The sequence below is a fragment of the Cygnus olor genome, chromosome 5 (genome assembly GCF_009769625.2).
Source record: "Cygnus olor isolate bCygOlo1 chromosome 5, bCygOlo1.pri.v2, whole genome shotgun sequence".
Taxonomy (NCBI): domain Eukaryota; kingdom Metazoa; phylum Chordata; class Aves; order Anseriformes; family Anatidae; genus Cygnus; species Cygnus olor.
Genome location: NC_049173.1, coordinates 38,272,592 through 38,287,667, shown reverse-complemented (window position 1 = coordinate 38,287,667; position 15,076 = coordinate 38,272,592). Strand labels below are relative to the sequence as shown.

The 15,076-nt window shown below is 38.4% G+C and overlaps 1 protein-coding gene across 8 annotated transcripts in view; it reads left to right on the top strand.

Moving 5' to 3' along the window:
• The window catches only part of ZFYVE26 (zinc finger FYVE-type containing 26), a 48,522-nt gene that overhangs the window by 23,195 nt on the left and 10,251 nt on the right, over positions 1 to 15,076 (top strand). For 3 of the 8 annotated variants that reach the window (XM_040558317.1, XM_040558315.1, XM_040558316.1), the window contains exons 22-34: positions 260 to 456; positions 1,385 to 1,489; positions 2,065 to 2,187; positions 3,065 to 3,241; positions 4,390 to 4,636; positions 5,699 to 5,803; positions 5,978 to 6,097; positions 7,640 to 7,797; positions 8,413 to 8,582; positions 9,597 to 9,625; positions 12,896 to 13,017; positions 13,107 to 13,327; positions 14,002 to 14,149. In XM_040558317.1, the coding sequence (XP_040414251.1) occupies positions 260 to 456; positions 1,385 to 1,489; positions 2,065 to 2,187; positions 3,065 to 3,241; positions 4,390 to 4,636; positions 5,699 to 5,803; positions 5,978 to 6,097; positions 7,640 to 7,797; positions 8,413 to 8,582; positions 9,597 to 9,625; positions 12,896 to 13,017; positions 13,107 to 13,327; positions 14,002 to 14,149 (1,922 nt within the window). The remainder of the gene's footprint in view (positions 1 to 259; positions 457 to 1,384; positions 1,490 to 2,064; positions 2,188 to 3,064; positions 3,242 to 4,389; positions 4,637 to 5,698; positions 5,804 to 5,977; positions 6,098 to 7,639; positions 7,798 to 8,412; positions 8,583 to 9,596; positions 9,626 to 12,895; positions 13,018 to 13,106; positions 13,328 to 14,001; positions 14,150 to 15,076) is intronic. The other 5 variants (XM_040558322.1, XM_040558321.1, XM_040558320.1 and 2 more) reach the window with 3 other exon arrangements.

The following is a 15,076-nucleotide window of genomic DNA, read 5'->3' as shown; positions in this document are numbered from 1 at the left end:
GTCATACGTGGATGATGTATCCCATGAAAAGAGAGGCCTTTTAGGAGTCTAAGGATAGCAAGTGTCCCATACTGACTTTGGTTGCTTCCTGAGAATCTGATGCTTGGCATGAGTCTAGTATAGGTTTTTCAGCTACGTTCTGTTTGTTTTGGTGGTACCATCCAGTGCAGATGAGGGTGTGTTGTGGTGGTGTTTTTTTTTTTAAATCTTTCTAAAATACAGAAACTGAGTTTTATCTGGTGGTTTGTTTTCTCTGCAGGTAAGGATGGTTGGCAGTACTTGTTCCCAGTAAAAAATGCAACATTAAGAAGTATGCTGGCCCTGCGCTGCCTGGACAAATGGCCACTTGATGCCTGTTTGGAAATACTAGCTTATTGCATTTCTGATTTGGGCAAAGCTGATGAACTAAAAGCCAACTTGCAGAGCAGGAAGAAAGAACTTCAGGTTTATCAAAAGGTACAAAGCCATTACTTCAGTAACCAGTAAAATGAAACAGGCAGGAGGGAGAAAATATGCTTGCACTTTAAAAAAAAAAAAAAAAAAAAAAAAAAAAACTGGCCCTTGGTTCTTTTTTGATCGTAGTATATTTTCAAGTCTTTCATTCCAAAAACACATCATGTGTTTTCAGTACTGTAGTATCCAATTAACACACTCTTCTACCCTTTATAACTTTCCCATTCTCCTATGAGAGTTCAGGTCTGCAAATAAGATTAGACATAAACTTTTGTGCATGCCACTTTTTTTTTTTTTACAAATAATTTGTTTTTCCATTCTGTATCAATGCTAGGACTTTTGGAAGTTTTCCATTGCAATTCATGATTTTATCTGCCTGGGAGGCGTAGATATATCTAGGCATAGTGTGGAGGACTGCTGGTCCAATAAGCAGATCTGTATTGCAGGCAGTTTTTCTAACTGCAGGGGAGTTTAGATACCCAAGTTAAGTCAGACTAGCTGGCCTGCAAGTCAGCACAGACTGAAAAGGCAGATGGAGTGTAAAGGAGGAATAAATCCCTGCTGAACTCTGTATGGTGGTGATTCTCCTAACTGATGATTGTCTCACTTGTTAGCACCAGCAACGTCTGCAGTATACGTTTACTCTTTCATCCATAATTACTGCCATGTAGTCTTCTAGAAACCTTCCCTTACAAACCTGCTTTGCAGAGCCATTTGTAGATTAACACCTTAGACAGATCGCATAGTCTTTTTTTTTGGGGTGGAAGTGCATTACATCATCCTGGTAGAGGGCTAAAGATAAATGCGGATCTCCTTTTAGACTTTTTCTTTGTACGAAGTATCTCTTGATGTGAGCAGCTCAGCTGTTTTCCTAGACTTGATTTTTGTAGATAAAACTTTCGTGTGCTACAGTAATATTAAACTTTTTCAGATTTTGAATTTGCAAAACGAACCTCTGTGGAATGACTGGCAAGATCTGAAAAAAGCCTGCACTGATGATTCCCAGACCATCATGAATATCATTCTGAAGGCAAAGGTTAGGCATTGGCATGTGGACACGTTAAACTTTGAGTGGATAAATTTGTTGAACTAGCTTTTTAAAACAGCAGTCAGCAGATATTAATACCTTGAGAGGAAGGATTCTTTTACTCAATTCTATGCTACAGAAACAAATACAAGTATGTGCTTAATGTCAACACTTAAATGTAATTAATAATCCTTTAACTCTTATTCTGAGGTACAACCTACTCTTTTCTCTTAAAACTTTGAAGACTTTAATGGTATGACTTTTGGTGTAATACAGGCTTGATTATTATATAAGCACTAATGCTGTAAATCTGGTTGGCTTGAAAAGTATCTCTAGAAAGTCAGTGTGCTTACTGTGAGGTGAGAAACTATTCTCAGTACAGGTTGCAACTGGCAAACTGGGTGTCATCTCCTTCCCCTTGTCATTTTCCTTTTTTATGTTTGCATGAGGGGAGAAGAGTCTAAGCTACAGAATTTCTTGAAGCTGATCAGAAGTTTGGGAGAAACTCCTGTATCAAATGGTAGAAGGTTGTTTTTTGGTTTGGTTTCATTAGTGTTTTTTAATTGTTTTGTCTTATTCTTTAGGATTATGAGTTGTGTGAGGAATGGGGGCACTTATATCCTGTCCCAAGAGAAGACTTAATCAACCTTCACCGTGAGCACCTTCTCCACTTACTGGAGACAGGTGACATGGAAAAAGCACTGCAGGTAACAGCGAGACTCTTTCAGCCTTACATCTCAAGGTTGAATAAGTTGAGAATAAGGTATCCAAACTGTTGTCGCTGTCATTTACTCACATCACACGGATATTTGAGATATTTCAGTATCATCAGAAACGTGTTTTGTCTGCATATCACATTTCGGCAAATTGTTTTGTAGTTACTAGGTCATAGAAAATTGTTTTATTTGGCATTTTCGTGGCCTTTTTGCTTCTTCCTTTAAGGAATGCTATTTGTTTAGATATGCTTTCAGGACCCTGCCTCTCACCTGGTCCACTTAAATGAAAATATAGCTTTGCAATCCAGTTGTTGGGCGAAGAACTTTAAATGTCTTTACAACTATTTTAATTAAATGGAAATACAAGCCACCTTTTATTTGAAAAATAATAATGAAGCACTTTTGTGCTGCTTAAGCAGAAAAATCAAAAGTGATAGTAGTAAGATGAATTAGTCAGTTGTGCTTTGGTGCCCGAATTACCCAAGTGTGAATTCTTCTGGTTTTAATAATTAAGAGCTGTCGCTAATAACAGAGTAAAATAAGATGCAGGCTCTTTCAGACCACATAGTTTTAAAATCAAAGAGAAAAACTTAAGTGAGGAACGAGATATAAGATGCAGAATTAAAAGGTCTCCGCCTTGCTTCTAGAATACTTTAAAAGTTATTTTGATTATGAAATGGAGCAAATAGGCAATAGGCAATAAGTAGGCAAATGGATGATCTAAATAACCATTACATACATAGGACACTTGTGGAGGTTAATTTGCTTGTTGGACCATTGTAGGACAGCAATCTGTTATTCACTGTCTGATATGAAGAATCCTCTGCAGGAATGCAGTAGGGATTTATTGTATTTCATATGTTTCTAGCTTTTGCAAAGAATAGAAGACCCTGGTATTTGCCTTGCAATCAGTGAGCAGTCCCTTGACCAGCATCCCAGCTTGGCAGCATCTCACTTCTTAGCTGATTACCTCACAAATCACTTCTACAAGAATCTGACAACAGCACGCCGTAATGAAATCCAGGCACTCTATATGGGATCAAAAGTGAGTAAAACTCCTTCATTGTAGGATTAACAGCAATATATAACTATAGAAGTACCTGTCTTAGGTTTTTATCAAGCATTCTCAACCTATCAGGCTCAAGATCCTTAGTCTCAGGATCCAAAATAAGGTTAATGATGGCTTAAAACTTCTTTCCTTTCTCCATCTTGGCATTTCCTGCATCCTGAGGTGAATGTAGCTCCCAATGTAAACAGAGCATTCTTATTTCACTCTTAGTTGTGAGGAGTGGGGGACCATGTGGACTAAATGAGAGAAAAAAAATTGGGGTGTCTATCGGTACAGTTGCTATCTCTGTCCTGGTGAAAAAGAAAGCATCCTCAATTTATTCTCTGTGGCAGAAATGCCAGGCCTCCTTCCTGTGTAGTAATACAAATGTAAATTATGTTAAAAATGTGCCCACAGATAAAGTGGGCTTTGATACTTTTCATGGCATGTTTCTCCTGGGTGCCTTGCAAAGGTAGACAGTATCGCTCCAGTTTCTGTATGGCTATTGCCCTTACAGAAGCCATGTAGGTTCTGTGCTTACCCTGGAAACAGATGTATTAACCAATAGATTACTTTAGTCAAATGTATCATAGGTGAACAACATGGAGGGCTTCCTGTAACTTACAGTTTGCTGCAGGACTACAAATGGCAGTTTGCTCCAGTGTTTTGCACAACATTAACTTGTTTCTTTATTTGTCCCTTTTGAAGGCACGATTTGCAGAGCCCATATTAACTGCTCATTTTTAGGAGAATTGCTCATATTTTCTCCTCATGTTTCCTGAAATGGTGTAAAGATAAGGATTGGGATAATGTTTTTTTCGTAGCCTTATTTTAACAAGAGAATGTGCTCTACTCTGCTACAACATATCTGTCACAGGGTCACAAAATGCTTTCTAGTTTTCAGATGCCTCTGAAATAAGGCAGTGTTTGGGATGTGAAAGCAGAAGCTAAGTAACTTCTGCAAATTCGTACATTAATTCTGTCACAGAGCTATGAATAGGCCCAAGAAGTCCCAACTCCATTTTTTAGCCTCTGCATGTTATTCCATTCCCTGTGTAAGCTGCTCAGACAGTTTATTGTCTTTAATCTCACAGCAAGGCAGATTTGGAGGCACATAATTTTAACTGTTTCTTGTTGTTTCACAGGTGTTGCTGACTCTACCTGAGCTTTCCCGTGTTAACTACTTCCACCTCTCCTCCAGGCCACTGCTTATGCTGGAACAGCTGCTCATGAATATGAAAGTGGACTGGGTAGCTGTGGCTGTGCAGACACTGCTCCAGCTCTTAGGTGGACATGAAGTTGGCTTCACTGTAGAAGACGTTGACAGTTTGCTCTCAAAGTATGCAGAAAAAGCCCTCGACTTCCCCTATGCATTAAAAGAAAAGCGATCAGGTGACTGTCCATTAGAATTTTCCGTTTGGGAAAGAAGGGCAAATTTTCCCCCAGAATTGTTTTACTAAGTATGCCATAACATTTTTAGATGTATGCCTCAGTTTCCCTCTAGCCCAGAATATGTTCTTGCCTTTCTTGTAAGCATATGTACTCAAAGACCAACAGCTCCAAAACTTTCTCGCTTTTCTCTTTTGCTCCTTTTTAGGGTCTTTTTTTCTTATTCAATACTGATCGATTTTATTTCATTTGTTTAATGTGAAGCCACTGACAACTTCAGCAGTTCTAAAACTTGCACTCAACCACGTCTTTCCCCTAAACCAAATGAGACTTTGGGGGGGGAAATGAGTGTACTCTTCCCTCCTCCTAGACTCCTGTTCCTTTTTTTTTTTACTGGTTCTATTTAACATTCTTGTCACAGCTCTCTTTTCTGGTTTGTCAATCAGTTCTCATCTGTGTTGTCATCAGTTCTGCATCTGGCTCTGTGCCTGAGGGTTTTGTAACTGGAACGGCAGAGGGTGCTCCAGGTCAAGCCCAGTGGTCTTGTCTCACTGCATTGGAAGTGTATGATGTGCTTGCCTGTCTGTATTTGTCTACCTGTTCCTACATACGTGGTACTAGCTTGCTTTATAGCAGTTTCAAAATGTTGATACCATTTCATAATTTAAAGACACAGCTCTCAAGGCATCAGACTTCATCCATCTCTTCCTGCCAAATGACCTATAACTTTGCAAGTATGTTCCTTCTGCTGCAATGTGAAACAGTATTTGCAATGAGTACCTTGTGTCAACTGATTGTTCTCACACGTGATACTTTTTCTCTGCTGGATTATTCCTGTGCCTGTCAGTAGTCCACTGCTTTAAGGATCCCTTTCTCTGTGTTTTATATAGTCTCGTGTGAATCATTGTGAGCTAATTTTCTTAAAAGATAGTAATTTGTAATTACACAGCTAATCCTGTTTGTACTAACATTGTTACATACTCCTGTGAATGGATTCCTGTAACGTTTGTTAAAACAAGTAGGTGTATAAACAATATTGTTCTCTGATTTTTCACTCTGCCCTAGATTCTGTGATACGTATCCAAGAAAATCTCAGTCAAATACTAGAGTGTGAAGCAACGTCTAAATCAGGATCATCAGAACTGTCTCCTGCCAGTTTTACTGGTAAGGGTAAGATCTCTATGCCATTTTCTTTCAACTTGTTCTTTTTATCCCTTATCTATGTTTGAAGTGCGTACCACCGCTGCATAGTAACTTAGGTCTCTGTATTGGTGATTTGGGCCCGGTTAAAAGAAGATGTGAAGGAGAAGAGGAAGGGCATAGTTTTATTTTGTTTTCTGGTAGATATCTACAGAATGTCTGAAGAGTCAGCACACACATCCATTTCAGGCACTGCAGGGGGAAAAAAAAAAGCAAGTCTGAACAGAGCACAGAAAACTGGATTACATCTGCAGGAAGAAAAAGGTTTATCTCTTTGTCACAGCTAGGTTGTAAGTGGATTAATGGTGCTGCAGGTTAATCTTCCTGTGTCTTGATTTCTGTGCTATCTTTGGATATATAGGCAGAGCTTTTCTGGAAGCCCACTCACTGTAGTGGTACTTCCTGTTCTTTTCTCAGTATCTTTTTTTTCTTCTCAATTTTAACTTTGGTTTTACAGTAGAAATCTCATCCTTTTTCTTGTCTGTTTTCTTCTTTCTTTCAGTCCTTTAAATAATTTTTTTTCTAGGATCCCTTTTGCGACCTGAGGGAATAGCACACCTTGTTATTGTCTGAGAGGGCTCCACTCAGTCCTCAAATACAAATAAATAGAAACAAAATAATTTAATCCAAAACAAGAATATTTGTGGCTTAAAAACAACCACAAATTCTTCTGTAGAGTCCATTCTGCATCTAATGCAAGAGATGCACGCTTCAGAAGATATATATTATGAGAGATGCGTAGTGTGTGCTCTCAGGAAAGGGCATCCGCAGACCAAATAGATATAGCAAAGGGTATCCGCAGACCTCCAAGGCTGGTGATTCTTAGCGAGTGGTGGGCCCGTGCTATCCTGATCTCCTGTTCAGGGCTCTGAACTATTATCTGGTTCTCTATCCTGAGCTGGTGATTCTGCTTGCACTGCATATGTGAGGTGACAGCGTGTCTTGGATTTGGCTGTGTAGCTCTTCAGTTTCTCATCTAGTGGTCAGCTTAATATCTATATGTTGTTACAAAACCTGAGTGAATTGTCCTCTAATGTTCCTTTGCAATCCAGCATCTACTTGAATGAGTTAGCTTTACTGGAATGGAGTTTTTTTCTTTAGTTTAGTATCCATGTACATAGAAGGTGGCTTGTAGGGCTGGGATGAGCTGTTGAACTTTTTAGTTAGCGTGAAGTGTAACTGGCTCACATCATATAAACCCAGAGTCTATCTACTGCTATAAATTTGATTCAATTAATATTTCTTTGGCAAAGTCAAAGAAGCTAAAGGCCGAAGACTTAAACTTCTGCCTGTTTGAATTGATTTTACCAACAGTAGGTTTTAAAGCAGACCAGACAGGGAGGCATATGCTGTTGCTAGCAATGCCATACCTCTCCTGAGATAATAAAGAAAATTCTTAGTCTTCAGGAATGTCAACACTAGGTATCCTTAAGGTTCTATTTTATGCTATACCACTTATTTGGTATTCGTATTCCTGAGTGTTTTTTTCCCTCCTCCTCCAAGTCTCTGCTTATGATACAAGCATAGATGTTGAAGTTATCTTATACTTCTCTAATTGTTGTGGTAAAGATCTACTAATAACTAAGTACTCTTGCTCATTAGTATTGAAGTATTAGAAGCTGACAATCTTAGAGTTTTAGCTTATAGCATTTATACTCCTTACACAATGTTACTCTGCTATGCCTAGGTGAAAGATAATGGTAGTCTTGTGAGTCTCAGTAAGTCTGTAGTGTTTTCTAGTATTCAAGACTCCATTAAACAGCTTAAATCCCTTTCCATGTTTGTCTTGTCCTGGCTTTTTTTAAGGTGTAACAATGTCTGCAAGTCCCAGAGAAAGAAGTTTGCAGCAAAATTTGTTTCCTCAGGAATTTGTGCCACCTGAAAAGCCACCTCCAAAGCAAGAATGGATACCCGATGACACTGAAACGATATGTATGGTTTGCAAATCTGAACGCTTCACTATGGTAAGGAGCAAAAATTAGAACTGTGACCTTAATGTCAACAGTTGCTTGTAATATGTTTCTTAAAAGCCCTTAGCTACTTTAGCAAGTTTGCCTACATCACTGTAGGCTTGACAAGATTGCTAGTCCATTGATTTTTAACCATTAATTTCTATTTAGTGTAGCTGAGGAGACAGGCAGCAGTTACCTGGTTTCACTGTGAAGTGAAAAAGATTAATTTTGATTTTTGCAGGTGTGCTGGCAGTCTTGCCTTATATTGCTTAGAAGCAGTACTGTTTCCTCAAAATGCCTGTTGCTTTTGAATTTGGAAGTGACTAAGGTAGTGTCAGAAAAAGAGTCTACAGCTTCTGATTTTTCCAGGAAGCAATCTAAGTATCTTGGTGACCAAAATAGGAACAACTTGAGTAGTGGAGAAAGTTGAAGACTGCAGCAAGTATATTAAACGTGTGTCCCTAGAAGGGAATTCTGGTAGTGAGAATCAATCATTTTATAGTTCTGAAAAGCCTCGTCATGTGTGCTGTGTCCTCTCATCAAGTGAAGTTTACTCATGAGTGGAGGCAGATACAGGCGTGGACTTGGGTAAGTTCCTTCAGTTGCTTATTCATGACTTGTGCTCAGTTTAACAGGCGTCATCACTGCAGGCGTTGTGGCAGGCTGGTGTGCAGTTCTTGCTCTACCAAGAAAATGGCAGTAGAAGCTTGTAGAGAAAATCCAGCTCGAGTATGCGATCAGTGCTATAGCTACTACAACAGAGATCATCTGCCTGGCTTGGCACATGACACAAGCACGTACGTCTTTCTATTCTAGTTATCCTCAATTCAAAATTGACTGGATCTGTTGAACACAGTTGTTTTAATGCTACTCCATAGTCCCTTGATTGTGACTTCTTGAACCTTGAGTATTCAAAAGCAAGTTCTTGATTAGATAGCCTTTTCATTAAGGGCACAGTTTCAAAGCCTGTCTGTGATGACAGATTTTCATGATCTGGTGGCTTTCGGCTGAGAGTTGGATGGGGATTCATTGTGCATTGGTTAGGCCAACTGGTGAAAAGTGCAGCTGAAAAGAGTGAGCTTTACTATTTGTGATCCCATAAAGCCTGCTGATAGCAGTATCAGCTATGGCAATATCAGGAGGCTTGTGAGGAATAGCAGTCTGAGAAAAAAAAAAAAAGAAAAAAAAAAAGAAAAAAAAAGAATAAGCAGTCACCTGTAGATAGGTTAGCTTGAGTCAGAATGGTTGCTTATGCTACCAGATTAGGTCAGCAAAGCTTAGCTGTGAACTTGAATGATACTAGTCATGTTTTAATTGCTTGTGTTGTCTTTTTTTAATTGCAAAGTGTTTGTCTTTTGTTTATACTCACCTTATTTGTATTTAAAAAAAACAAACAAAAAAAAAAACAAAAACAAAAAAAAAGATGCTAAATCTTTCAGGTCAGAGACCTGGATCCCAAAAACGTCATGTGAGCTCTGACATGTTCTGGTACTGGGCAATTCTTATTCTCAGCATCTGTTTCATTATGATATGTGCAACAGCAAGTTGTTACTATAGAAGAAGTATGAGAACTAACTACTTAGTGTAGTTGAAATACAATATGTAGAGTCAGAATCTTGCACTTCAAGACAGCGGAGGGTAGGGACAAGGCAGTAGGTTGGGAAGGGCAGGGGAGAGAGACATGTTACATTTTTATAGTACCTTTTTCTGAAAAGGCTAGCCATATTGATCCCTTTTCTTAAAAGTATGTTTTCCCCAGTGTGGAAAGGCATGGACTAGGCATGATGGTTCTTTCTGTCTTTTTATTGTAGCACAAAAGAAGATCAGGACCAAGTGGAAGGTAAGGAGTGGAATAGTATTAAAATGTGTTTTTTTTTAAAGTGCGTAATTACCAGTGCAGTTAGAGATGGCAAGCTGCCCTGCCTAGCTGTAGCTAAAGGTTGATCAAAACTTCAGTTACAAAATATCAGTGGTGTTTTTGCATGAGCAGTCTGAAATAAAGTATTCCAAACTTCTGTGAATGGGAAATTTGTGATTTAGGAGAAATGGCTGAGTCAATACTGAACAAGCAGTTTGGGGATTAAAGTACTGGGGAAAAAAACAGTTGGAGAAGGTACTTTGCATGCTAGAAATAGTCAGTGAGAGGCTGTGGTAAGAGTAGAAATTACTAGTCCACTATAGAGCTATACTGAGTGATGCTCTTTTTACAGACACTGCTAGAACAGTCTGTAAAAAGTGATCTCTCTGAATACTACTGCAGTGTGCTCTGATGTTTGATACCCCATTTTAGCTTTAGCTGGGGGTAGCAAAGGATGAGGCTTTGCTCATGGGTCTGGTTGTGACCTGAGTTCCATTTCCTTTGCTGGTTTTATGAATATCAACTACTAATTTCTCTTCAGTGCCTCAGTTTCCCCATCTAACATCATAAGACTTGAGGAGTAATAACAAAACTTCATTGGACTTTTTATTTTTTCCTGCAATTTTTCCTCAGATGGCATTTGTTGTTTGTTTCTTAAGTCAGGTGTTGGAGGTGATTCTGCAAAGTTTTCGTATACTGATGTGTTATTCTGCTGGACCAAAATAGTTATTTCAAGTGCTTATAGCAGTAATATAAAGCATGGTGAAAATCTTGTGTTTGTGCTACAAAACAAATGAGAATTAATATTTTTCCCTACTTGTCCCCTTTGAAATTTGGGCCATTTCAACGTTTTTGCTGTTGACAGAAGTAGCTTTACTGTTACCTTTGCTGCAAAACTGATTCAGCTGAAAATTAGTTTGAGCTGCTGCTTCTGATTAGATCCTTCTCTTCATTTGTGTTCTGTCTTTGTCTTGACCTGTAAGATTTACCCTGGTGCGTAAGGATTGTGACAGTGGGCTTGCAGGATTTTGTAATACACAAGGATATGGAGATTTTTGTTTCTTGAATTTCTGTATTACAAATTAGTGTGAATTACTACTTCTAAAGCAAGTATAGCAAATGTATATCTATTATAGTTACTACAAAATCACTACTAATAAAGTATATATTACAAGTTAGATAGCAAAGCAAATATGCTCATGATAAGTAACTTGTGTGTTTATATTAGTTATGCATATATAACATATATGTACACATATATATTATACATAAATATTTCCAAGTGTACCTGGTATGGCACGCACCAAGCTACTTCCAGGAGTGAGGCCAGTCAGTGATGGACCATGTCTCACTTCAAAGATGATCTCTGTCGTGGAGTCAGCCACATGTCCCTGGCAAGGGTCAGATCTGTCCAGATCCCATGTAGAGAAGTTCATCAAGGGCAAATTCTCAGAGAGAAGCTCTATTGTGGGTAGAAAGCAAGTAATTTTTTTATCACTAGAGACATAAGGGGATATCACTGCCTGGATCACCCTGTAGATGTTGCTAATTTCTATTTTTTACCTGGGATAGCTAATTAGATGATGATGGTTTCTACGTTCTCAGAACAATATTTACTTTCCCAAATGGTTTTCCTGTTTTTCCAGCTACAGCAGCCAACAGCTGTTGCTGTTTCCTACTTTCTCAGTCTGTTTTCCACCTTTCCAGATAAGTTCGTTGTTGCAGTTTCTTCTTTTTGCATTTATTGAGGGTATCTCAGAATGTCTGTGGTTCTCTACTCAGCTGCACTTCAAGTATGCCAGCTTCACTTCTTAGGGGTGCTCTGGGTTCCTAGGCTAGCAGTTCCCAGACTGGCAGGCATTTTCTTCTGTCAGTATTTCAGCAGACATCATCTCCTGTCAGTATTTTTTCCATTATACCAAGGTTGCCTTTATGGCTGCTCCCATTGCTTCTTGCTTTGATTCCAGCATTCCTACCTATCACCGGGCCCATATCATTCAGTCAGAATGAGTGAATCAGAACATGTTAGAGGGAAAGTGTTTTATCGGGCTGTTTTCCTAGCTTTTCTGTTGGAACTGTGAATACATCTTACCAAATGTTTTCAGACCTGGTTTGTTTTAATTATTCCACTCTCCATTTCAATTTAGAAATAGCTTTTTTCTTTTTTTTAGTTCACACTACAGTTTTAGAATTATTCACCACTCTAACAATTCTGTGAGCTCTAGAACAGTGAGTTTTTTTAGTGTTTTTTTAATTTGTCTTGGTTTTGTTTTTTAAAACTTTTAAGCTTTTTCAGGGAGAAGTAGTTGATCAGGCATACAGGTGGCAAATTAGCTTTGTTCTCTGTTTTTCAATGTTGTATGAATGTCCATTGTTTCTCTGCCAGGAACCACAATCAGAAACCTGAGCATGCTGTGCTTGTGTGTTCTCAGACGTGATTTGACCTGTAGCTAATCTCAGTTTTTTGGAATAATTCTTAGCTCAGTTTCAAAGTAGAACCAAGAATATAATGATATTTATTTAAATAATCTTTTGTTCAGTATCAGGTACAAGATGACAAATGGTACTACTGTACTACAGTGTCTGGGTTACTAATTTCGAAACAAAAATTTCAATAATCTGGCGCACAGAAAGTCTTTCCACAGAAGTGTCTTCTGTTGAATCTTTTTATTAAAACTAATTTTCTGCCATACTACTTTGTAAGAAAACTTAACGCACAAGTTAGCTCGTCTTTTCAATGTCTTGTCCTAAAGTTGCTGGACAGTATGTTCAAAGAACTTGAATTCTCAAAAGAAGATACAGGCAGATAAGTAAACTTGGCTTTTCTCTTGCAACTGGTTCTTCAGTTTCCCTTGTTAGCTGTAACCTATAGGTCACATATTGCTATTTCCCTCCTGATCAGAAATGTTTAATACCTCATCTGAGAGAAGGCGAAAGAGGAAAGGTTGCTTTGTTTGATGTCCTGTAGGATAAAGATTGGTTAACTATTTGAAGACGTGTTACTGGATCCAGGTTTTGGTGAAAGGATGTTGATGATAGAGTGAGTTTAGGTACTGTTTGGTAGCCTGCTGAGGAATGGAAATGTTTCTTTAATGTGTGTACTAGACAAATGATACTGACAGGAATTGGTACAATGAAAGCGTCACAGATGATTCTTTTAAGACTGTGGGACTGCTCTGCATCATGCATCTTTAGCCAGGTTTGTTGCTACTTGCACAATGATTCTACCTGTTCTTTCCTTCCTGGCTGCAGAAGCTCCTGATAATGAGTATTCCACAGTGGTGCGAATACCCAAGGCAACTGAGCTTGAATGGATTTTTTCCCTGAATGAAGAGGAGAATGAAATTGTGCGCAGTGAATTTTATTATGAACAGGTGAGATCTGGAGAAAGAGAGTCCAGTATAAGCAGTTCCCTGGAGAAGTACCTCAATATTCACGTTTGTGTCTTTCCTCAATTTGTCAGGCTCCCAGCTCTTCCTTGTGTATTGCCATCCTTAGCCTGCACAGCAACAGTATAGCGTGTGGCCACCAGCTGATAGAGCACTGCTGCAAATTGTCCCAAGGGCTCACTAATCCTGAGGTAGATGCTGGACTCCTTATGGACATCATGAAACAGTTACTCTTCAGTGCCAAAATGATGTTTGTAAAAGCTGGAAGGAGCCAAGATCTAGCGCTCTGTGACAGGTGATTTATCAGATATTCGCTAGGATGTATTGTCAAGATCATTATCTCCACTAGGGAGTGGAGGGCGGGAGGGTTGCTTTGTGATTGTGCTGTGGACATCTTAAACAGGAAGAGAATTTCATAGTGTAAGAATAGTATAAGAGCTCAAGTGATAGAAATTCAACTAATATGACTAAGTAATAATTACTGAGAAAATTATTAGAGTAGGAGAAATAATTCACAATAATTGAAGTAAATATTTTACTTCTACTGTTGTGGTGGTTTTTTTGTTGTTGTTGTTTTGGTTGGTTTTTTTTTTTGCTTTCAGTGTGCATTCCAATATAGGATTTTAAACCTGTACTTCCTGAGAACCAGCATATTACTCTTTCTTCAGACTTTGTCCTACAGGGCTTTAAGTGGCAGGAACAGTGTATAAATTTCAAACATACTATTTTGATTCTGTAACTTTAGTTGGTGTCTGCAGTCAGCATCTGCCAGTGCTCCATTGAATGTTGGGAAGAAAAAAGAGTAGCCTCAGTAAGATAGTAGAACGGATAGAGAAACCTGGTGTACTGGTGAGTTAGGAACCACTGTTCTAAGAGTTGTCTCGGACATAAAGTTTTTTTTAAGATTCTTAGTGTGTATGATAATAGTGGAAGTGTATGAATTTGTTTAACCTCTTTGTTTTCTCCTAGCTATATCAGCAAAGTGGATGTGTTGAATATTTTGGTTGCTGCTGCCTACCGTCCAGTACCATCTTTGGATCAGATTCTTCTCCCTGCAGCAGTAACAAGATTAAGAAATCGGCTTTTGGAAGCAGAGTACTATCAACTAGCTATAGAGGTAATGACAATAGAAGGATGTGAATGTTAATCTTTCTGTGGTGGTTTTTGTTTTTCTCTCTCTTGAGTTTAAATGGATGTGATGTGTGAAATGGACAATATTTAAACTGTTACAAACTGGGAATAAGTTTTTAAACAATGAAAACAATCTTATCTGAACATTGGGGAAAAAAAAGCTTCTGAGAAGGAAGATGTATTCTGCTGTGGAGCAATCTGCTAAAGGGAAGGACAGGGGCCTTGTTTTCTGGTACAATTAAAATGGGGATAGACTAACTGCCAGACAGTCATTATGTGAAAGAATGTTACATCCAGCAGAAGGGCTGAGGCATACTTTGTGGCAGGATTTTGTCTGAAGCTTGTATGTTTGGTTTTATTTGTCCATAATATCACAGAAGATTTTAATAAGGCAACTTTAGCAAGCATTTACTTGAAAAAGAGCAATGGTGGCAAATCTGTCTGTCAGAGCTCATGTGGTTTATCTTCCATGCTGTTCCTGCTCCTAGTATTTCACAAGCCTCTGTTTATGGCATTGCAATTTGTAGGAAGAGGATTATGATGCTGCAAAACATATTAGGATTTTTAAGGGTAACAAGCAGCAGAAATAAATAACATATTTGAATAAAAAGGGTTCATGTTTAAAGGCAGGTGATAGACTAAAGAAAATCAGGAATAAATTTGATCAGCAGAGTTTTATGAAGTAAAAAAAAAAAATCTTGGCAGTTCATGGGGCATTTGCTATTGTTTTGTTTTTTAAACCACAAACCCAATTAACTTTACTATGTAAAAATCATTTGCCTTACGACATTTTCACATCAGGAACAGATTTTTTTGTAAGGCTTAAAACTGCTGAATTGAAATTTCCCAGATATGTGACTGCCTAAACGTGTGCAATAAAAACATTGATTTGGAAATCGTGGGTGTTTCAGTA